A 24,408-nucleotide genomic window follows, 5' to 3' on the forward strand; every position below is an offset into this window, starting at 1 on the left:
ATTAAAGCAACTTGGTGATAATTTTTTAAACTTTCTTAAGGAAGGTGATCTATTTCGTCATGAATTGATTGATTTATTGATTATTGGTTGCTTAATGTCCAGTGGCAAATATTTCATGCATGTTCAGGACGATGTCATGAATTGAAAAACTGTGATTATGTCTGAAGATAATGTGCCACCTATATATATATATAAACATATTCTGATAAATCTTTTAGTTTTTACTTTGAAATAATATAAAAAAATTTAAAAAAAAACACAAAACCTATAATCTCTGATCTATTGGTAGTTGCTTTTTAATGCCTATCTGCTAGACTATATCTATGGGGAAAACTATCTATATGTTTCAAATTTATAATAGCTTTAATTTTACTGTGAAATTAAAAAAATGTTTTCAAAGCTTCTACTGCAATCTAGTTAATTTTTTTGGTCATCTTACCATGTAAGAAGAACATGTATAGTAAAACACCGCTTTATATCAATATACATACTTACACCAGCAGCTACCATCTTTTCATTCTGGAGTCAAGGGCCTTTTGAAATCACATATTTTACAATGATACTAGTGAGTAGATTTACAAAACTTCGTTAATGAGCTCCGTTTTACAAACACCCGTGATACAAGTAGTCAGCCAAAATAAACTATCAATAGACCAATTAAAAGATTACTCGAGTTGTAAATATGAGCTGAATTGGATAGTCTATGAAAAGGTATATACTATAACATTAAGAGCTCGGGGCAAGCCCCTCGCTCTAAATTTCATAGTATATACCTTTTCATAGATTAACCTACACTTAGAATACGGAAAAAGTATGTACTATAAAATAAGAAAGCAAGTGCAAGCAGTTCGATTGGACAAGAAGTTGTAAGTATGTGCTAATTCAGACTTAATAAAATCAAGAAGACAATGGGAATAATTGCATATAATTTTATTACTTCATTTCAGTGACAATTGGTGAATTAAAGAAACGTTGATTAAAGGAAAAGAATCCACGGTAAATGAATAGGCTGGCGTCAAAGCAGTGGTATACTTAACACTAACACGTTTATTACAAGTATTTACAAGTTCAAATAACATCTAGAAATTAAAACCTAAAGATATCCGTGAGGCAATGTTCAATGGAGATGTATAATAAAAAATACCGAACTCATAAGTAAATTCAAAAAGGAGAAGTCCGTAAAACTGACCAAATCAAACGTTATACTTTATCAATCAACTGAACGAATGGAAAACAAATGTCATTATTCAGACTTGGTACAGACATTTTCCGAAGTAAATGGTGGGTTATAACTAGCTTTCACTGACTGTGAGTACTCTTAGATCGGCACTTTGTGTCTTTTGTCTTAAGGTACGTTGTTGTTTGTGCTACGTGCCGATCTGATGAGTTTATAATCCCGTTATATTGACACAATTAAATGAGCAACCCAAACAGATATACTAGGTTAACATGGTTATTGTGACATTATCAAATGGGACCCAGCAACCCAAACTTTGTAAACATACATTATCGACATACAACACATCTGACTTAAAGGTTCAAACAAACATACAAAGACATCAACAAAAAAGTTGTTGTAGTTGATAGTAAATATAACAAAGACGCCAACAAAAAAGTTTCAGTAGATGATAATAAACTGATAAAGACGCCACAAAATGATTTTGCAGTTGATAGTATATACAGTTTATAGTATACACTTTTTCGCTAAAGAACAAATTAATTAAAACATAAATGCAAGGGTAAACAAAATGAAAACAACAAGGTAAATAATTGTGTCCAAATAACACCTCTGGACCCACCTAAACCAGGAAAGATCAAAACCAAAAACCCGATTTCTGGATGCATAAATGGGTCAATATCCCTATTGCGCCTAATAGTTATCAAAGGTATCAGGCTTATAATTTGATACGCCAGACGCGCGTTTCGTCTACATAAGAATCATCAGTGACGCTAAGATCAAAATAGCTAAATAGCCAAACAAGTATAAAGTTGAAGAGAATTGAGGACCCAAAATTCCAAAAAGTTGTGCCAAACACGGCTAAGGTAATCTATGCCTGGGATAAGAAAATTCTTAGCATTTCGAATAATTTATACTTTTGCAAACAGTAAATTGATAAAAATTACCATATAATTGATATTCATGTCAACACCGAGTGCTGACTACTGGGCTGTTGATACCCTCGGGGACAAAACGTCCACTAGCAGTGGCATCGACACAGTGGTGTAAATAGTTATCAAAGGTACCAGGCTTATAATTTGATACGCCAGACGTCTAGGAACTTATTAGCTTAAACAAAAATATGTTTGCAGAGATATAGGACATGCTTCAATTTTTGACAAGTGACCATTTTTGCTGATTTTGAGAGCAGAGGACCATAGAACAAAGGTGTTAAACAATGGAGTTATTAATGTATGCAAAAAACTTAATTTTTTAGGAACTTGTTGTGAGAGGAAATGGATATTTTACCCCGAGAATCCGCATCACAAAAGGCTTTTCGGGTAGGGGTTAATTACGGAAAATGAATCTCACTTCGTACTCCCGCTTCGACACGAGCCATCATGCATTTCCAAGTTGCGATATGGGAAGAGAAATTGGGAAAGTGTTACCATTACCGCCTACCTAAAATGAATTGCGCATCTTGACCCAAATACCGAGGTACGTCAACAGTCATACGACCAAATGGAACATAATAGCATAAAAACAAATAAAAGGAAAACTGTAAAGTAAATCAAAAGATACACAACTTCATCCCCTGGAATCTATAACTTAAGACCTCCTTGTATTATTTGTGAAGTAGACACTGCATATTTATTAATTAGGTCTTTGTATTTCCGTTGAACGTTTGGAGAAAAAGGACGAGACGTTCTTTGACAAAACCCTAGATCATTATTTTTTTGCTCTGACTCCGATGACGTTTGACAAAGTCTGAGTAGCAGCTTCAAGCTCTTGAATATCGTATGAGTTGAGAAATATATACTCCATACGCGAGTGAAGTTGCCATATTGCTTCTTAGGTAAAGAGAATAAACAACCAGTTAGGTTTTTATTTTGATTTAGTAATACACATTATTGGAGGTTCTGATTTTCTGACGGAAGATTTATATCAAAATTTCATACAATTTAAATACTGTCGGCAAGTTACTTCTGAACAGATTTCTAATTGTTTTTATTGCTAAAGATGTACAGGAAATTTCATTCTGAGGGGTTCGACAAGCGGTCAGTAAAGAAACAAATTCGTATTCGTGAGCTCAACAAGAAAACAAGATTAACATGGTGCAGAAGAAATCGACTTTTGTCATAGATTCTGGTACTGAGATGACTGCTGTAGTCAAATCGAAATATATGTCCAGAAATTTAGCGGAGGAAAGCTGAATCAGTAGTTTCTTTCATCTCTTGTTCATGAACATATGATATTATGACCCAACCAGTAAAAGTTTGGATTGTTTGAATTGAATTGTTTCTGTCCTGAGTTGAATTATTTCTGATGAGTATATGAAATTTCGAATTCTGGTTTTGACAGGATGATACAACGCATGCAAAGCAGAGTTTAGATTATTTTCTAAACAACCTCTAAACGTCCCATACTTTAATGCGAGCTCGCAATGTTCGTGCATTAGCATTATAACCAACAATGATGATAGTTGTGCGCGTACATTTTGGAAGATTATTATGTTGGTCTTTTCTTTTCTTTTGTTTGGAAACGGCCGACCTCTGGCCTCAATATTAATCATTCGAATGTTAACTTGTAAATCAAAATCGATCTTCCCTATAATATTTTCTGTAGCATTCAAACTTGTAACTATTTCTGTTGTTTTGTTATGTTATGTTATCTCTTCACACTTACTAACAACCTTTCTATTTTATTTCATTTCTAATCAATAAAAGTGTAAGAATTTGAAAGTACTAGTATGAGAACGTATGCATGTATTAATGACTTCTAGAAACTGAAATATCTATGTCATTTTACGCGTCATGCTACTTACCGTAAAAATAATTAAGTAGGCCTATTCTTAAAAAAATAAATTTGTATTAAGATGACTGAGTTTGGATGTTGAAGTTGATTTCACGACACGTCATGATACGATTAAATTGCAATAAGAGTTCTATAAAATTCAGCTGTACAACAACTTTACGATGTTGATCACGGCAAAGGGACGGTACCAGTTAAAACATCCATAAACTGCAATAAATAAATACACTATTCCCCCCCACAAGTTATCAATATAAATCGATTGAAAAAGCGTTAAATCTAATTTTGAGCTTAAGACGATGCACTATACTTAATCTTCATTCTCGTCAGTTAAAATTAAAAACGATAAATAAAGGCAACAATAGTATACCGCTGTTCGAAACTCATAAATAGATAGAGATAAAAACAAATCCGGGTTACAAACTAAAACTGCGGGAAACGCATCAAATATAAGAGGAGAACAACGACACAACAAAAACACAACATTAAAATGTAACACACACAGAAACGAACTATAATATAACAATGGCCATTTTCCTGACTTGGTACAGGACATTTTAAGAAAAAAATGGTGGGTTTAACCTGGTTTTGTGGCATGCCAAACCTCCTTCTTTAATGGCAACGTCAAACACAACACCAAAACGACAACATAAGTCTGAAATGTTTTTGTTGAAAATGAGATTCAGGCATTGTGAAATTCTAAATGAAAAATGTTCAGATTCATACACTGAGAAAACCTACGAAATTTTCGGATATGTCAATGAGAAAACCTATTTTAGAAACACTCAAATTTACGTGTAACAATATGGTTCTCAGGAACGAATATATTCTATTCTTAAGCGACTTGTGTACAAAATTATAAGTCTGGTATCCTTGATTAAATATTTTTTGTGGCAATATTTTGGTGTTTATGAAATCTTAAATACATTCATGTAACAGACAAATATTTAAAAAAATGTATATATAATAAAGACAAAACCTTTATACAAATAGTATAGTGTATTGATTCCTTACTCGGACTTATCTAATTTGACAATGTTGATATAAGGTGAGGTTTGACATACGAAAATGAGATAGCGATCCAACATAACAAAAACAAATATATGTATATTTATATATTTATCTTACGTTCTATAGATTTATGGGGATATGATTGGTTAATCGACTACACGTGGTGACCATATATATTTCATATATGGTGTCCTAAAAAATACATGGTTAGTTACCATACACGGTTAGTAACAATATGGGGTTAGTAAGGGGTTACTTCCCTTTTAAAACAAAAATGACATCTGAAAGATTTAAACAGACGAAGAAACTGGTAATAAACGATTGAAATACATTCATAAAACAAATTTTAAGCTAACACGTTGTTATTGTTGGCATTTGTTTTTTGTATAGGCAAATGGAAGTAGGTTCTTAAACATGTTAAAATTAAGTATTGAAGTCTTTTAAATCACTTTGATAGGTTGCTAGTCTTAATACCACATGGGAAGATAGTCGGTAAGATAAATTCGTTACAAGGTGTGCTAGTGACCTAATACGATATATATGGGGTCAGTAAATTCCATATGGGGATTCGAGCTTCGCTCTCACCCCATATGGAATTTACTGACCCCATATATATCGTATTAGTTCACTAACACACCATGTAACTAATAATATATTGAGTTGAACTTACTTTTTTTCCAACAAAATACAATTGTTCCACCAATAGGTCATAGTCTAAATCGCATCGATTCTAACATAAGGTTGTGACGTAATTTCAATTTGAGAAAAAAAGAATATCAACACCAAATTCTCGCAATGACAAAAAATTCAGTTTAGTTCTTCAGCCACTGATGATATTTCTAACTAGTGACAGCCACATAAACATCTGACATGGTTGAACCATTTCACCCCTCCGCCATCTAATCTCGACCAGTGGACTAACACAAGTTACATATAAACATTCAATACAACTAGTACATAAAACTGTCTTACTTAAACAATATGTTTTTGAGATACAATAGATAAGCGGTAGTTCGTTAATAAGATAATTGAGTCCGTTTTTTCTGTTTCATTGTATATTTTGACGAAAAGAATTGGTGTGACGACTTTTCCAATTATAGTTCCTTAAAAATGTCTTAATTAGACCCTATTATTTATCAAATTTGATAACCGTCTAATTTTCTACATTACTTTCCTTCTGATTTATACAATCACGTTGATGATTTTAACTGTAAATGAAAATTAATACAACATTATATAAACTTACAGTTTAAGGAATATGATTCAGAAATTTGTCCATTATTTACAAAATAAAACATTGACGAACTAATTTTCAAGTAAAACATAATAGTACTGAAAGAAATATATTTAAAAATCGACTTCTCCATTTACACCTTCTATATTTACGAATATGTCAAAATATGCAGTGAAACAGATTAAATTGGCTAGACATTAAAAGGCAGTGTTCTAATGTTCTTATTAACTACATGAAATGGTCGATAGTACTCAATAAAAAAACGTACAATGATCTGTTCTAATTGCTAAAATATCAATGATAACACACGAAAAAGATAGACAAAAAGAGAAAGCTGAAACAGAGATTCGAACAATGTCTACAAGTGTTACACTCAATATTAACTCTTCAATTCATCCTAACCTTGCGCTTACAAAATCGTATGTAAGATTCCAACTTACGCTATCGTTTTTAAATATATATGAAGGTATGAGCCCTATGTATATATTGTACCGTATAATATTGATATACGTTTAACCGACAAATGAATATCATCCGATTTGTAGCCGAGAGGTTTTGTCGATGTGTTCATGAACAGTGAACTATTTAAATTAAATAGAAGCTCAAACTGAAGTAACGGGAAATAGAAACTTGTTAAAATCAAAGGTAAATTAATTCCAGTTGTGAACAGAAATCAGTAAATTAGCCAATTCAGACTTAATGAAATCAAGTCGACAAAGGAAACAATTGCATATAATTTGATGACTTCATTTCACTGATTACTAGGTCGATACTGCAGCTGGTTGAATATCAGTCCCCGAGGGTATCATCAGGTTAGTATTCAATACCTTGGTACTGACATGGTTTATAACATTTTTTTTTAAATTGTCCGTTTATAAATTAAAAAAAACTAAGGTTTCAACTCCCTCAGGCAAAATTGACCTTAGATGGAATTGGCTATTATTTTAGGTCATTTATGGTCATATAGCTCTTCAAATGTTTCGGTTCTTATACATCCTTGGATTTTAAATATTCGGCTTTGAGCCTTCTCGATGAAAGTAAATGAAGAAAAGTGCTTTGGACGCATGAAATTTAAAAAGTGTAATTTTCATGTTTTATAGCAGCGTTGATTCCAGAAACAGAAACCACGGTTAGTAAATACGCTGACGTCACAGCAGTGGTTAAACTGAACACATTAATTTATAAATCTATATACAAGTTCAAATAATACCTAGTAATTAAAACATTTAGATATCAGTGATGTGATATATTACACAGTGAGTGTCATCAAGATAACTGGAGATTGATAAAAGTACTAACAAAAATACCGAACTCCAAGATAAATTCAAAAAGGGGAAGTCCATAAGTCCCTAGGAAATGGTGGTTTAATCTTTGTTTTGTACCTGGCTTAACACCCAACTTGTATGACAATTGAGTAACCCAAACAAACAGAAAAGGTTAATGTGACAGTGTTGAGATTCAGCAGCCACAAAATGTGTAAACATACATAACCGACATCAAACACAAGTGACTAAAAACTAAAAAATTCAAACAAACATATAAATAAATCTAAGAAAGAAACCAACGAAAAAGTTGTTGTAGTTGATAGTAAAATTGACAAAGACACAAACAAACAAGTTTTTGTAGTTGATAGTACATATAGTATATAGTATAACCACCCCGGTCGTCAGCTCTTCTGTGTTGACATGAATTATCATTGATATAGTCATTGTTTAAAATTAACTGTTTACAAAACTTTAAATTGATCAAAATACTAAGGATTTTCTGCACCAAGAATGCATTACCTTAGTTGTATTTTACAAAACCTTTTGAAATTGTGAGTCATCTATGCTCTTCAATTTCGTACTTTATTCTACCTGTTTAACTTTCGAGCGCCACTGATGATTCTTTGTAGCCGAAACATGTGTCTCGCGTAAATAAATTTATGAAGAGTTTATTTATATACAGTTTCTCGACAAAGTCGTATTAAGTACAATATAAATACAAGGGTAAACAAACTGAAAACAACACAGAAAAAAGCTCTTGTGTCCGAATCGCAACATTACTAGGAACGCCCATAGCCAAAACCATAGCTCATGAATACTTTGCTCTGACACCGATGACGTTTTAAAAAGTCTAAGTAGCAGCTGCAACTCCTGAATATCGTATGAGTTGAGAAATGTATACTCCATACGATAGTGAAGTTAAACATTATCTCTGACACCTGGACAAAACGACGGACTACATTACAATATTGCCCTCAGTAACTCTTTATTTTCAAATTGTACTTATTTAACTTGATGAAGTTAGTCCCAGAAACACGCACGGAGCGGTCCAATAAATAGTATTAACTTAAATAATATGCAAAAGATGAAATTTATAAGAGTGTATATTATAATGGTATCGGTTGAATACACATAATATACTTTTGGTGAGGGACAGTCTTGTCTGTGAACTCTGATTTGTGCATGAGTTAAGACGGAATTTCTCAACTTTATTTCCTGATCGTAGAAGAGAGGTGTAATATACGAGAATGGCATTAGCTTGATAGTAACATTTAATAGATTGTCTGTAAACATTTAAGGATTTTTCGCACCTAGACTTTTATAATGCAAAACAGTATTGAATAGAAAAAGTTTGGAATTTAGATTTAAATAATAACATGTCCTATTTAAGAAAAAAACTTATGCAATCTTTTTATTCAATAGAAGCACTTCCACGCCTCTTCGGAATATTTTACATAAATAACAGAAGATGTGGGAAAACGTCAATGAGACAGCAACCTAACGGCAAAAGAAACTAAAAGACGCCTAGAGTGCATCATACTGTTTTTAACAGTATACATGTGTCTTTATAATATGTCAAACTCTAAATCGTCACGCGTTTATAAATGATGTGAATAAATATAACAGAATAAAATCAGAGATCTGCCACTTAAAACCAATTCTGTAATAGTTTATTCCTATTTCTCGGTTTGATTGCACATGTTACCGTGTATAAAGAGACAATAACCATGCTTTTGTTATTAACAAGAAGATAATAACACTGTGATCAACACAAGTACATGGATTTGAAGATTTAAAGATTCATTGTTTTTTATGATATTTAAAGAATGTTCAGAAAGTATTATTAGTATCTTAATTAAGAAAATATAGATTGATCAGATGTAAAACATGATAATTACCTACTTAAAACAGTAGTGCTGTAGGAAACGTTCATAATTGCTTCCTTGTTTTAGATGACTTCTAACTCATGTAACTATTTGGATCCTCTCCCAGTATTTTTTTAAAGGAAGCTACAACATTAGTTACTAGGAGTGGCACTTCAGTGTCGTAAATCAATCAGGGGGTTTCGTTTTCTTTCATTTAAATAAATCATATAAACACACCAAGACACGCACCTCAAATTTCGACACTCTAAGTCCTCTTATCATAAATGAACCTATCATATGAATAAAATCAAAGTACTGAAGTACTGAACATCGGATGACCACAAGTTCTTGAGGATGGTCAAAAGCACTTGTCTCAGAAAAAAACAACATATCTCTTTACCTGAAACTGAGGTTAATGTACAGAGATATATTTTTTTCTGAGACAAGTTCGTGCGTGGATGATGAATAAATGACAGGAAATTCAACTTCACCGTAATAACTATTATATTGCAGTGATACAAATCAGTATACATGGTGGACACTTTTCTGTAAAAATTCGATTTTTCTAAGATTGGATACGAGTAGGCATTCATATTTTCCCGCAAAAACAATTACAGAGTTACCGGTCCTCGCAAAAAGTTCTCTGAGATATTCTTCCGCATGCTTTAACACAATTTTTCGGTACGTCTGCATTGATATTATCATTGATTTTGTACTTATATATATATATATCTAACTACAAAACATTTTCATATTATTAATTTATGTTGTAAACAAAAATATTTTTATCAGTATTCATTGAAGAGATGTATTTATATCAAACGATAAGGAATGTTATTTTGCAGTCGTTTATGTGCGCATATTTATCATGTTTATAGATCGGTTACAAACCCAAAACTAATTTACATAATGGAAATCTAGGCGATAACAATACATCTGAATGACCCCAAGGTCATCGCGATGTAAAAATGGTAAAAAAATGATGGCCAAATATGAAACAAGGAAACTAAAATATGTCAAAATTAAACAAAATCTATGTAACATGAACTCTTGTGTTTCCTATTATGATTTCCTTTATATATGGTTGCTGCTTATAAGGAAGCTATTCAATCAAGGGTTCCCAGTGATAAATTTGAAGTCAACCCCCTAAAAATTTCACGGACATCGTCATGATCTTGTTAATGTGATTAATTTGTGTTACATATATGACCACGGATATATTCCAATACCGTCCCCCAATTTTTTGTCTCGAGGTTATCTGAAGTCATTACAGGAACCATTACTGAAATTTTTTGTAAAATTTACGGACTGTTCAAAAGATTCTTATATGGATTTCTATGCATATTTAAGACTTTCACCAAATTCTCCAAGTAATATTAAAAACAAAGATATTTTGTGATCTCAACCCCCCCCCCCCCCCTTTTAAACTTAATTAGTCAACTAACAAAATGTAATGAAAAATACAATAAAAATAGTACAGGATATAATTGATATAATTCAAAATCTCTAAAAAATATACGAATAGAAAGATTAAACGAACAAAATCTCTTCCATGTTTTAGATAATTTTCAATTATTTTCAATTGGGGACGTTCAAGTACTAAAACAAAACTAAATATTAATAGCTGGATCCTTTCCTAGTATTTGTGAAGGAAGCAAAACTCCAGAACGCGGAGTGAGTTGAGTAAGAGTAATGATTAGTCGGTTTGGAGTCAGAATAATGTCCCAGGGTAGAGTTACACATCATCCCTTGGATGGACATCTTCATACAACATTAACATGATATCGTTCTACACATTCATGTAACATTTGCTGCTGGACGTTAATTTCGGTTTCCAAATTATCATTTCGGTTTTATGGAAGGTCACTTCACTCGTATTCTAAAAATGTAGGGTTTCTAGATACTTGAAATTGATGGAAAAATGGCTACTTCTGTTTTACAACATAACACTTACGATTGACCTTTTCAAAATTAAATTTCGTCCAATATAATGAAAAAAGCCTTATATAATCATGTACTAGTAAGTCATAACAGAGGTCAAAATCTAGAACGCTTAATTGACCTCAAATTCAAGGCCTTGAATCTAAATCAAAAGACCCGAGGTCTATAATATGTATGGTAAGAGGTTATCCTAAATGTACCTAACAGCTTATTTTGAGTACATAAGGAGTTAAGAATCATATCTAAAGTAACCAGTGCAACTGAATGTCGCAACTTTAATACAATTTGACAAAACCCCTTTGTTGATAACCTTTACGATTTTTGAGGATTGAAAGCAAAGTTCAAAATTTAAAACATGACAACTTCTTAATGACCAAGGACCTCATGTTAAAAGATTTTATGCTTTTTCCTTTAAAGCTTAGGGTTTATGTCAAACAAAAAAGGGAAATAGCCCTAATTACATGTAACCGGACTGCTCTGGTCTAAATTCAACAGAACAACATGTGAAAGTCAAGAGCATTTTGGAAACAAAAATACAACAATACATTCAACGGTTTTTCAATAGACGCAAAATCAAGAAAACCAGTATGTGGGTAGATAGATACCGTGCATACAGAAAAGTGTCCGGTTCAAAAGGGTGAGTTTCAAACTCGCAATAAAAGTTCAATTTAATTTACCAAATATCATATCGACATGTTCCAAAACGAAAGAGATATTTCGAAAATAAAAGTGGCGGATTGATTGTCCACTAGGAGCAGTACTGACTTCGGCTGTGATTGTCCCCTAGTAGCGGTACTGGCTTGTGTATTGATTTTCCACTAGCAGCGCTAGCGGTACTGACTTGGGCTTTGATTGTCCACCACCAGCGAAACTGACGCTGGTATTGTCCATCAACAGCAGTTCTAACTCGGGGTTGATTGTTTACTAGTAGCGGTACTGACTCAGGTATTTATTGTCCATCAGTAGCGGTACTGACTCGGGTATTGATTGTTTATCAGCAGCGGTTCTGACTCGGGGTTGATTGTTTACCAGCAGCTGTACAGACTCAGATATTGATCGTCCTTCAGTAGCGGTACTGATTCTGGAATTGATTGTTTATCAGCAGCGGTTCTGACTTACGGATTGATTGTCTACCAGCAGCAGTACTAACTTGGGGATAAATTATCCACCAGCAGTGGTGCTGACTCGGCGATTGATTGTCCATCAGTAGCAATACTGACTCCGAATTGATTGTCCATCAGTAGCGGTACTGACTTACGGATTGATTGTCTACCAGCAGCAGTACTAACTTGGGGATAAATTATCCACCAGCAGTGGTGCTGACTCGGCGATTGATTGTCCATCAGTAGCAATACTGACTCCGAATTGATTGTCCACCAGTAGCGGTACTGACTCGAGGGTTGATTGTCCACCAGCAGCAATACTGTCTCAGGTTTTGATTGTTCACCAGCAGCAGTACTGTCTCAGGTATTGATTGTCTACCAGCATCGGAATGATTCGGGGGATTGATTGTCCATCAGTAGCAGTACTGGCTAAGGTATTAATTGTTAACAAATAGCGGTACTGACTCCGTTATTGATTGTCTACCAGCAGCGTTACTGACTCGGGGATTGATTATCCACCAGCAGTGGTGCTGACTCGGCGATTGATTGTACTGACTAGGGATTGATTGTCCACCTGTAGCGGTACTGATTCGAGGATTGATTGTCCACCAGTAGCGGTACTGACTCGAGGATTGATTTTCGAATAGCAGCGCTACTGACCCAGGGATTGATTGTTCACCAGCAGCAGTACTGTCTCAGGTATTGATTGTCTACCAGCAGCGGAATGATTCGGGGATTGATTGTCCATCAGTAGCATTTCTGGCTAAGGTATTAATTGTTCACAAATAGCGGTACTGACTCGGTTATTGATTGTCTACCAGCAGCGTTACTGACTCGGAGATTGATTGGTAGGTACCGACTCAGGTATTGATCGTCCATCAGTAGCGGTACTAACTCGGGTATTGATTGTTCATCAGAAGCGGTGCTGATTTAGGGATTGATTGTTCACCTGTAGCGATACTCACTCGGGGATTTATTTCCACCTACAGGGGTAAGTACTGAATCATGGATTCATTGTCTACCAGCAGCGGTTCTGACTCAGGGATTCATTGTCTACCAGCAGCGGTCCTGACTCAGGGATTCATTGTCTACCAGCAGCGGTTCTGACTCAGGGATTCATTGTCTACCAGCAGCGGTCCCGACTCAGGGAATCATTGTCTACCAGCAGCGGTTCTGACTCAGGGATTCATTGTCTACCAGCAGCGGTTCTGACTCAGGGATTCATTGTCTACCAGCAGCGGTCCTGACTCAGGGATTCATTGTCTACCAGCAGCGGTTCTGACTCAGGGATTCATTGTCTACCAGCAGCGGTTCTGACTCAGGGATTCATTGTCTACCAGCAGCGGTTGTGACTCAGGGATTCATTGTCTACCAGCAGCGGTTCTGACTCAGGGATTCATTGTCTACCAGCAGCGGTTCTGACTCAGGGATTCATTGTCTACCAGCAGCGGTTCTGACTCAGGGATTCATTGTCTACCAGCAGCGGTCCTGACTCAGGGATTCATTGTCTACCAGCAGCGGTTCTGACTCAGGGATTCATTGTCTACCAGCAGCGGTACTTACTCAGGGATTGATTGTCTGCCAGCCGCGGTGCTGACTCATGTATTGTTTGTCCATCAGTAGCTGTACTGACTTAGGAATTGATTGTCTACCAGCAGCAGTACTGACTAAGGTATTGATTGTCTACAGGAAGCGGTACTGTCTCGGGGGTTGATTATCCAATTGCAGCGGTAATGTCTCAGGGGTTGATTGTCCACCATCAGCAGCACTGACACATTGTGTACCAGCAGCGGTAATGACTCGGGTATTGATTGTCTACTAGCAGCGGTACGGACACTGGTATTGATTATCCGTCAACAGCGGTACTGACTCTTGTATTAGTTGTTCTTCAGCTTCGGTCCTGACTCAGCGATTGATTGTCTACCAGCAGCATTACTGACTCGGTATTAATTGTTCATCAGTAGCGGTACTGACTCCGGTATTTTTTTTTACCAGAGCGGTACTTATTCGGTTATTGATTGTCCACCGGCAACAGTATTTACTCCTTATTAACTTCTATCAGCAGCAGTACTGACTCGGGGATTTATTTCCACTAGCAGAGGCACTAACTCGGGGATTGATTCCCACCAGCAGCGATAATGACTCAGGGATTGATTGTCAACCAGCAGCGATAATGACTCGGGTATAGATTGTCAACTAGCAGCAGTACTGACTCGTGGATTGAATGTTAACCAACAGCGGTACTGACTCAAGTATTGATTGTCCATCAGTTGCGATACTGACTCAGGTAATGATTGTCTATCAGCAGCGGTACTGACTCAATGATTGATTGTTCACCAGTAGCGTTACTGACTCAGAGATTGATTGTCAACCAGCAGCAGTACTGATTCAGGTATTGATTGTCTACCAGCAGCGATACTGACTCAATGATTGATTGTTCACAAGTAGCGTTACTGACTCAGGGATTGATTGTCCACCAGCTGCAGTACTGACTCAGGTATTGATTGTCTACCAGCAGCGGAGTGATTTGGGGATGGGTTATCCATCAGTAGTAGTACTGGCTAAGGTATTAATTTTCACCAGTAGCGGCACTGACTCGGGGATTGATTGTCTATCAGCAGCGGTACTGACTCAGGGATTGATTGTCTATCAGCAGCGTTACTGACTCGGGGACTGATTGTCTACCAGTAGCGGTACTGACTCGGGGATTGATTGTCTATCAGTAGCGTTACTGACTCGGGGATTGATTGTCTATAAGCAGCGGTACTGACTCAGGAATTGATTGTCTATCAGCAGCGTTACTGACTCGGGGATTGATTGTCTATCAGCAGCGGTACTGACTCAGGGATTGATTGTCTACCAGTAGCGGTACTGACTCGGGGATTGATTGTCTATCAGCAGCGTTACTGACTCACAGATTGATTGTCTATCAGCAGCTGTACTGACTCAAGAATTTATGGTCTACCAGCAGTACTTACTCGGTGATTGATTGTGGACCTGCAGCGGTACTGACTCAAGGATTGATTTTTCACCAGCAGCGGTACTGAATTGGGGATGCATTGTTCATTAGTAGAGTTACTGACTCAGGAATTGGTTATTGTCTGCCAGTAGCGGTACTTACTCGGGGATTGATTGTCCATCAGCAGTGGAACTGACACATGGATAGATTTTACACCAGCAGCGGTAGTGACTCGGTATTGATTGTTCATCAGCAGCTGTACTGACTCTTGGATTGATTGTTAACCAGCAGCAGTACCGACTCTGGTATTGATTGTCCACTAGCAGCGAAACTGACTCTTGGATTGATTGTTCACCAGCAGCAGTACTGACTCTGGTATTGATTGTCCACTAACAGCGGAACTGACTCAGCACCAAAATTATATGGTTTTCTGTGAGAACAATTATTGTGTCTGCACTGTCTGTGTCTTGCATTTTTATCAGGTATGCTCGTGAGATAAGTTTCGAAAGCAAAACTATTTTAACTAGTGCACTGTTTTTATTAATTGTTTCTTTTAAGGTATAAAATCTATATAAAAAAATCGATATTCAGATGTAGTTGAACAAATTCTAAATACATACAATATTCAATAAAAAATCATACGTTACTAATACGTATTACTTGTCCTTTAATGTAATTGAACATTGACATATACAATTATAAAAAAATTAAAGTAACATGCACAAAAGAAAGACGGTTTTATTATATGTTTAAGATATTATTTTTTGTAAGACTATCTTATTATGTAATGCAGGGTTCATTTGATTTTAAATTTGAAACTACATTTCATGATATTGGGTTAGCATTCATGCTTTTAAAGCAATTAAATGGTTTTGTGTTTCTAAAGTAATTTATTTTACAGAGTATTAATTGAGAATATTTCATATCTAATGTCAGAAGTATCCTCGATTTACATAATCTCGACTCCTTGTATTAATAAGTCAATCTGCGTGACAGTTTGAAATACTTCTTAAGTGAAGTATCAATTATCGTAGAGTTCTAGGAAGATACTCCGTTATTACATTTCTGTAATTTACCAGATAATCTTATTTACTCTGTTGATGAACATGCAGTTTTTATATTTATTCGAAACAGATTGTAATTTGTTAATTAAATTCTTGTGAATCTTTAAATATGTTTGGATGATTGATATATATGACGATTAGTGTGGGGGTATTTAAAGAAGGAAGAGAATCGATACGTAACATAATTCAGAATGAACGGCACGAATAATACCACCGTAACGGATTGTCATCACTTCGATCTTTTATGTTTGGACAGACATAATAAAACTGACCAAGCATTCCAAATTCTAATGAAATATATTTTTCCGAATTTTTATGAATGGATTTATATTGCGTTATTTAGCCTAGTTTTTATATTTGGTTTAATTGGTAACATTCTCGTGTTTTACGCTGTATGGAGTAATGTTCACTTGCGGAATACGACAAACTTTTTCTTGGTCAATTTGTCCATAGCTGATTTTTTGGTACTACTTGTATGTTTGCCACCAACCGTTATACATGATATTGCTCAGACATGGTTCCTTGGGGAGACAATGTGTAAGATTGTTACATATTTACAGGTAGGTGTTTTGTCTTAAAAATTTATCAAAACCTACGTAATGTATGAAAATAACTCTCTCTCTCTCTCTCTCTCTCTCTCTCTCTCTCTCTCTCTCTCTCTCACAATTGTTACATATCAACAGGTAGTAGTTATTGTGTTAAAACAAGTTATATCTTTCTCTGCGAGAAAGAATAAATAATACTTTGCTACTTTTTAATTAAAAATCTCTACTTTTCGTTCTTAACGTATAGATTTTATTCTAAAGTATTTTTGACAACAGATGGCAACAAAAGAGTACATAAATTTCTTTTCACAACCTGTCTATGTTACGGAAATGATTTTTATCTATACATTTGTATATCTTTCTTTAGTAATGGACTACATTTTTATAACAATAATAACTTGTACAAATCTTATTATATCGAGATAGGAATAGATACGATCGTCATGGAAAGGTTGTCTTATTAGTGACTTATAAGGGGGTATAAAAACATATATTGGTCCATGAAACAAAATCGTATTTAGCCCCAGGAGAGTTTTTTACATGGGCCCAATGTATCACCGTTTACGTCCTGTGAGTATTTAAAAACTAATTTAACTCTCTGATTGTGGTTTGGCCATGTTTTGATTTTTGCTGAATTAATACGACAGTGATTCGTATATTTTTGTTCTGCTGTTACATGTATATTTAGAAAAGCTGAATTGGTTTTACTGTAATAAACGTTTATTTTTGGAAATGCTGAATTGGTTAGTTAATTTCATTTGCTTAAATATGCAAAAGAGAAAGTTGAATTTGTTCTACTAATATATGTATATTTTGGAAAGGTGAATTGGTTTTACTGTAATACGTTTATTTTGGGAAATCTGAATTGGTTCTACTGTTACAAATATATTTGAAAAAGCTTAAAAAGTTTACAACTCTTCAAAGTGAATTATCTGTTTTACCTCGTGAATATAATTAGTATTTTGGCGCATTCTTTAATTAGAACTTTAAAGACTTGTGAAGTACTGTCACGTGTTCTTTCAAGGGTTCCACGTTGTAAGTTGTCATATAAAATAAACAATCATTGGTTGCTGGCACGATGTTAGAACTGGTTCATTATTAGTGAAGCCGGTTTCTCGAGTGTATTAAAAAACGAAATAAATTCAGATGAATTTTTCGAATCCGATTTCATTTTTTTTTTTTATATAAATAAATAAATACTTCTTCTGATAGTAATAATTTAGAATACAATACATTATTATATTGGGAATAATAATGATTATATAAATGAATATTAAGATAGAAAAAGATCGTCACATCTTTGATGAAAATTTTCAACTCGTATAAAATAAGCCACTTGTTATTGTTATGTATGATTCCTCTACTGTTTGGAGAACTGTAGTGCGGGATAAATATATATACGGCACTTCATAAAATACTATGCACTGTCAAACTTTACTTGAAATCTAAAAAAGTCTATATATACACTAAGAGTTGGATGGTCCATACTGTTTTTCAATCACTCAATCAAAAAATGATGATAAATGTCAATGACTAGCAAGTTCTACTACTAAGGTATAGGTATGTCCAAGAGTTCTTTATACCTATCAATAATCCCGTTTGTCTCTTGTCGTACATGTCGTATAGAGAAATCAAATTAGTCAATGAAACACTTTCCATGAGAACATTCAATTTTACATGAAATATTTTGGAAGGAAAAGACATAATCTCAAGACTCGAAACTGCCGTTTTTGAGCATATTTTTAATATTAAAGCTATTTCAATTTGCAATATCCTCAAATGCAAAATGGTATGAATAAGATGTAATAGGTACCACAATGAGATATCAATAATACAAAAGACATCGCTCTACCTTCCTGGTCACCTTAAATATTTGTTTTGGAAATATAAAAAGGATGATGTGGTAAGATTGTCAATTAGACTTCTATATGGCAAAGATATGAAAAATAACAAGTCACCATACGGGTACCGGTTATATTACTCACATACCTGTAGTCGATTTTATATATTCTCTAACAATAAAAACTTCCTTGAATTAGATATGTTGTACAATAACATTAACTTTTGTTCATTTGACCTTGGCCTATATAATTTTCGTGTTATAACAATACTATGGGAGTATCCATTTACTTGGAAGTCTGTACCCATTCACTAACATGCTTATAATGCATAAAATTATACAATTTTTCTTCAACACATTTTTACATGCGTGTGTGGATGAAAGTTATTACAGAAAGTCTTTTGGACAAAAACACATGTTCTGTGTACCAATATATGCCATATGCATATTGAATAAGTTTGATAAAAACACATTAAGTGAATAAACACAATTATTACAGACACACAGTATTTATTCCTCTATAAGTTGTAACATCAAAAGTTGTACTTTTGATATGGGGAAACATGCATGTTTCTGTATGTTTTCTGCTGCAATGGTATATTTTTACATAAAATGTTTCATTACTGCATGATTTTCTACCTCATTTAGAATTCTATCAGGAAGAAACTGATATTTCATGTATGATTTGATTTTTTCTTTGATTTTTATTATGATATAACAACATTTCAGTTTGATTATAAATTTTATAACATTAAATTACTTGCATCGAATGTCAGGGCTGTGTTTGTTAGGTGAAGCCAATTAATCGTCAAATAAACCATGTTAGATATTTGGATATCAAATAATATTGACATTCGATAGGTTTAAATGTTTGGAGAAGTTCTAAAAAAGAGCAACTATTTCACTGTCAACTTTATATATAATCAATGTACTGACCGGGCATGATGGCCATATATTTTTTCTCAGGAGAAAACAATAACCATTGTTATATGGTTGAGTTTTCACACATTCAGCTGGTAATTTAAGTACAATGTATTATACAGGTCTCATTAATTCACTTTTTTTACTCTGGCCATGCCTCTTACTTTGTATTTAATATGCTTCTTACACTTGTAAAGTGATGGTTAGCTTGGTGTCAGCGTTCAGTAAGAATACGTTTATAGATATTTAGTGGTTTTTCTGAAGTACGTCTATATTTCAATTTAGACAGAAGTTGATTAAATTTGTGATTTGATGTCTTCGAAGCCATTGGAAATTTTGAAAAGTCTTAATTACAAAGTTTTGCTATTACGTTTCAAGATTCTTGTCAAAAGAATGTTGATAAAAGTCCATTTCACATTGCCTTCAGCTTACAATCATGAAAACTTTGAATTATCTTCATTAAGAAGTAAGACTTCCAGGTCATGCTGAGATAATCAAATCAAATCAACAATTAAGGTATTACTACATTAAATGTCATTTAAATATTGATTCCGAAGGGAATTAGAACGCATCTGATTCTTACCACAATGATAATTATTTAACAACATTGTCTTGTTACTTGCACTGCTTGTTAACGTCATCTATTGTTGCCTGTCTCAGTATGATAGACGCTTTGGTAACATTACATCCATTAAAACTACAAATATTCCATAAATATATTATTTCTCTTTAGAGATTCATGTCTCTTTCTCGGCGACCTGTAGAAATCGAATGTAATTGTAGATTTGTACTGAACTGAAAGCAGAGTTTAGATGCTGTCTGGTTCAGTTTGAAGTTTGGCTCAGAACAAAAGAAAAAATATGTTTAAGGTTCAACTACGACAATGAAAGGAAGAGAAAACGGCAACTACAAATTTCGTGTTGATTTTTATTGCAATGTGCGATGTAACCCTTTTAGAGTCTTAACCAATCATGTTGACTTGTTCCTATTTGCTAGAATAAAACTAAAAAAGTATTATGTGATGTAAGTTTGAACAATGCTTGCATTGAATCGCAAACTAATATACAATACAAACTAACAAAACAAAACATAACATTATTGGTATTAATATTGATTTTGTTATCAGTAAATTAAAACCATACTAAATATTACACATATGTACTTTCACGGTACTACAATCTGTCGATACCTATATTTTGGCATTGCACAAGGTTATGATTTTCTCTGATTGTTATGACGTCTTTACAATAAATCCATTTGATGTTGGATGTCTACTGATCGATATTTTAGTCTTAGATACATGATTTTTTTTAATTAGTTGTTATTGGCTTTGAACTAGCTGTCAGTAACTGCGAGTACTCTCAGATCTGTACTTAGTGTCTTTTTTGTTGTTAGGGATGAGGGATAGATATATACCCTGCCACGTCCTGATCTGATGAGTTAAGCCTTTTTCAACTGATTTTCATAGTTTGTTCTTATGTTGTGCTGTTTCACCACTGTCCAAGGTTAGCGGAGGGAAGAGCGTTCACAAACATATTTAACCCTGCCACATTCATTATGTGCCTGTCCCAAGCCAGGATCCTGTAATTCAGTGGTTGTCGTTCATGTCTGTCATAATTGCTTTTCGTAAATTCTTTTGTTAGAAATTAGGCCGTTAGTTTTCTCAATTGAATTGTTTCATATTTTTCATGTCGGGGCTTTTTATAGCCGACTATACGGTATGGGGTTTTTTCTCGTTGTTGAAGGCCGTACGGTTGCCTATAGTTGCTTACATCCACTTCATTTTAACTTTAGTTAATAGTTGTCTCATTGGCAATCATACCACATCTCCTTATTTTTATAACATGGTCATATATATATGTTATATAAAAAATATGTACTAACAGGTATACCAAGGTTACTTCAATAATTCAACTATTTTGACGAATAAAATAAAGTTTACCTGTAAATGACTGGACTGATTTGAAATTTGACGATTTTTGAAGATTGTTTTCATAAAGTTTAAATAGATTTTCCTTAAGACTCGAAGACAACAATGAGAGTATTTTGTTCTGAAAATCCGATTTCAAGGTCGATACGAGAAAGAAATACTAGCTGCTTTAACTCAAGTGTTATTCAATCAGCTTATGCCGAACGACAGCTTTAATACAATAAAATGTTGACAAATCCTTAGTGCTGATTGTTGTATACCTCTACTTATACTACAAAACAATTAACTAGAAGATACTCTCAAGTTCATTACACGCCACTCAAAGTACATTCCTACGATTGGCATTACAAGTTCATTTCTGTAAAGCCGGGAAAAGTCAACAACTAGTCTGTCATTTGGTGTGACAAAGTTCAAAAGTGAAAGAGAATAAATAGACGAAGTCTGAGAAAATAATGATACCATTGGCAGCAACTGTTCAATTTGGCAAACAGATTTGATACCAGACATACGGTCTAATTGATTTAAGTGTGCAAGTTATTTCATAAGCACCTTAAGTTATCTCATTATTACTTTATCATATTCAACGAAAATAAATCACCAGATCATACGGAAATTATTTAAGATAGATATGAAAAAAGAGACGTGTGTATTTATTGGAAACTTGTTATTTTTCCATTATTTATGACCAGAAGTAACACGTATACCAGACAATATGATCCAAGTCTTATCAATATTTGTATTGTCTTAATGTTAAAGGGCAGAAATTGTCCTGTTTAGTTTTAGCTGTCGAAAGGCGATATATTTTACAAAAAAGTAGGTCCAATTCAAGTTCCCCTGAATTCATTTCACACTAAGGAAATTTTAAAAATGTCTTTCGATCTTAATTTTTTACGATATCATAGCTTTATGTGTGTACTTTTAGGCTGTAACAACATTTTGCAGTATTATCAGAACATGTAACCAAATTATAACTGCACACAGATGGCTCAAAACTGAAACTGAGAAATACTTTTTAAATTTTGAGTAATAATCAAAAATCAAATGAAAGATTAAAACTAAAGTTATATAAGAAATAACCAGCAAATTACAAATAGTTTTGCGAACACCCAAAACACTTGATAGTTTTCTCATTGGAAATCATACATCTTTTCTAGATTTAGAAATGTTTTGAAACTACACATGCATTGTAGGTTGTTTAAAATGGTAGAACGACCTTTGATGTGATGCAACAAAACAAAGTCAGCTCAGGTTATCCTACATTGGGTTCACGGCCAAATGTTTCATAAGTTATCATACTTTTGTACGTTAAACTCGGTCCAATTAAGATTATGTGTATTCAAAACTCATTTCAAAACTTTCCGATTCGTTTAGAAGTGTTCACATGTGTATTTGAGTAATATAAGGGTATTCCGCCGTCTAAAATTTAAAAAAAAAACACAAAATACACAATTGGTCTAGATTTTTCCCCCGTCCACTTTTCCACGATTGTCCCATCACCTAATAAGACTAATTATCAAATGTTTACATACCATAAGCAACACGACGGGTACCACAAGTGGAGCAGGATCTGTTTACTCCTTCCGGAGAACCTGAGATCGACCTTGGTTTTGGATGGGTCTAATAGTATATAGTGTTTTGTAGACTGTTGTTAGTCTTTACGTTGTTGATTTTGTACATAGTTTTGTCCTTTTCTTTTCGACTTATGAATTTTGATTGTCTCTTTGGTATCTCTCGCATCTGTTTTAATAAACCAGATTTTAAGGGAGGACTATATTTCATTTGTAATACTAAATTCATTTAAACGAAGAAAATCAAATGATTTAATCTTATAAGTATGACTGTTTTTACAAATACAGAATATTTTTATTTGATTTAATAAATTTTAAACATAAGTCATAAGTACAAATAACTCAGATATTCTAAGTTCATAAACCAATGTACAGTAAATTTTCCATTTTGTATTCTAGCAAGAAAAGAGTACGATTACCCCATTAATATTTTTGAATTTTCTAAAAGTATTTTGTAAGAGCTATCGTATCCTATTTTGTCATTAATCTTTCTCTTCTTTCACATCATAATTCATTTTACAATGAATTCTTAGAAAATGTGTAAACTATTTACAATCATTGAAGCATAAAAAACATGATCGGTGACCTGAAAATGTGAAATTTTTATTTTATTTTTTGGAAATAGAACTATACAGAGTTACATTTTCGCAAAGTATGAAAAAAGTTCTTTTATATTTGGTTTGTACCCAATACTACCTTAAAGAGCTGATATAATACATACCACATATCTCTTTTTATCTATGTATACACACAGCAAAATGTATTTAAAGAAACGCTAAAAAAATAATGAAAACTTTAAACAGTTCGTACTGTAGGCAAAGTACACACAATTGGGCGGTATTTCGGTTTTATTTGAAATTCCGTATGCATTTAAAACTCGTCAAAATTACAACTTCCTACATTGATTTCTTTGGAATCCTTTATTGCATAATTATTTTTAAAAGTGATTGAAATGAATAAAAATTTTGACTCAACTTTTCTGAAGTCATACGCTACAAATTCTTTTCATTTTAAATTGCCAATTATCGAGAACCTGTGTAGGATTTGGTTTAAAAGTCATGTGTTTTCTATGATTATTTTTTTATCCAAAAAAATACTGACATCAAATTATTTACGTGAATTTGAAAAAGTTGCCAATGAAGACGACAGGTGTGTATGAAAGTAAGTGAAATTTACTGCGGGACATAAGGCT

At 33.8% G+C, this 24,408-nt stretch overlaps 1 protein-coding gene across 3 annotated transcripts in view; it reads left to right on the forward strand.

Moving 5' to 3' along the window:
* The first annotated feature begins 16,334 nt into the window (after positions 1-16,334).
* The window catches only part of LOC127736432 (orexin receptor type 2-like), a 65,130-nt gene continuing 57,056 nt past the window's right edge, over positions 16,335-24,408 (forward strand). Inside the window, exon 1 of one of the 3 annotated variants that reach the window (XM_052246980.1) lies at positions 16,335-16,972. In XM_052246980.1, the coding sequence (XP_052102940.1) occupies positions 16,604-16,972 (369 nt within the window). In that variant the 5' untranslated portion in view covers positions 16,335-16,603. Of the gene's footprint in view, positions 16,973-17,574; positions 17,701-24,408 lie in introns of those variants that run through there. The other 2 variants (XM_052246987.1, XM_052246996.1) reach the window with 2 other exon arrangements.

The sequence above is a fragment of the Mytilus californianus genome, unplaced genomic scaffold, assembly GCF_021869535.1.
Source record: "Mytilus californianus isolate M0D057914Y unplaced genomic scaffold, xbMytCali1.0.p SCAF_1, whole genome shotgun sequence".
Taxonomy (NCBI): Eukaryota; Metazoa; Mollusca; class Bivalvia; order Mytilida; family Mytilidae; genus Mytilus; species Mytilus californianus.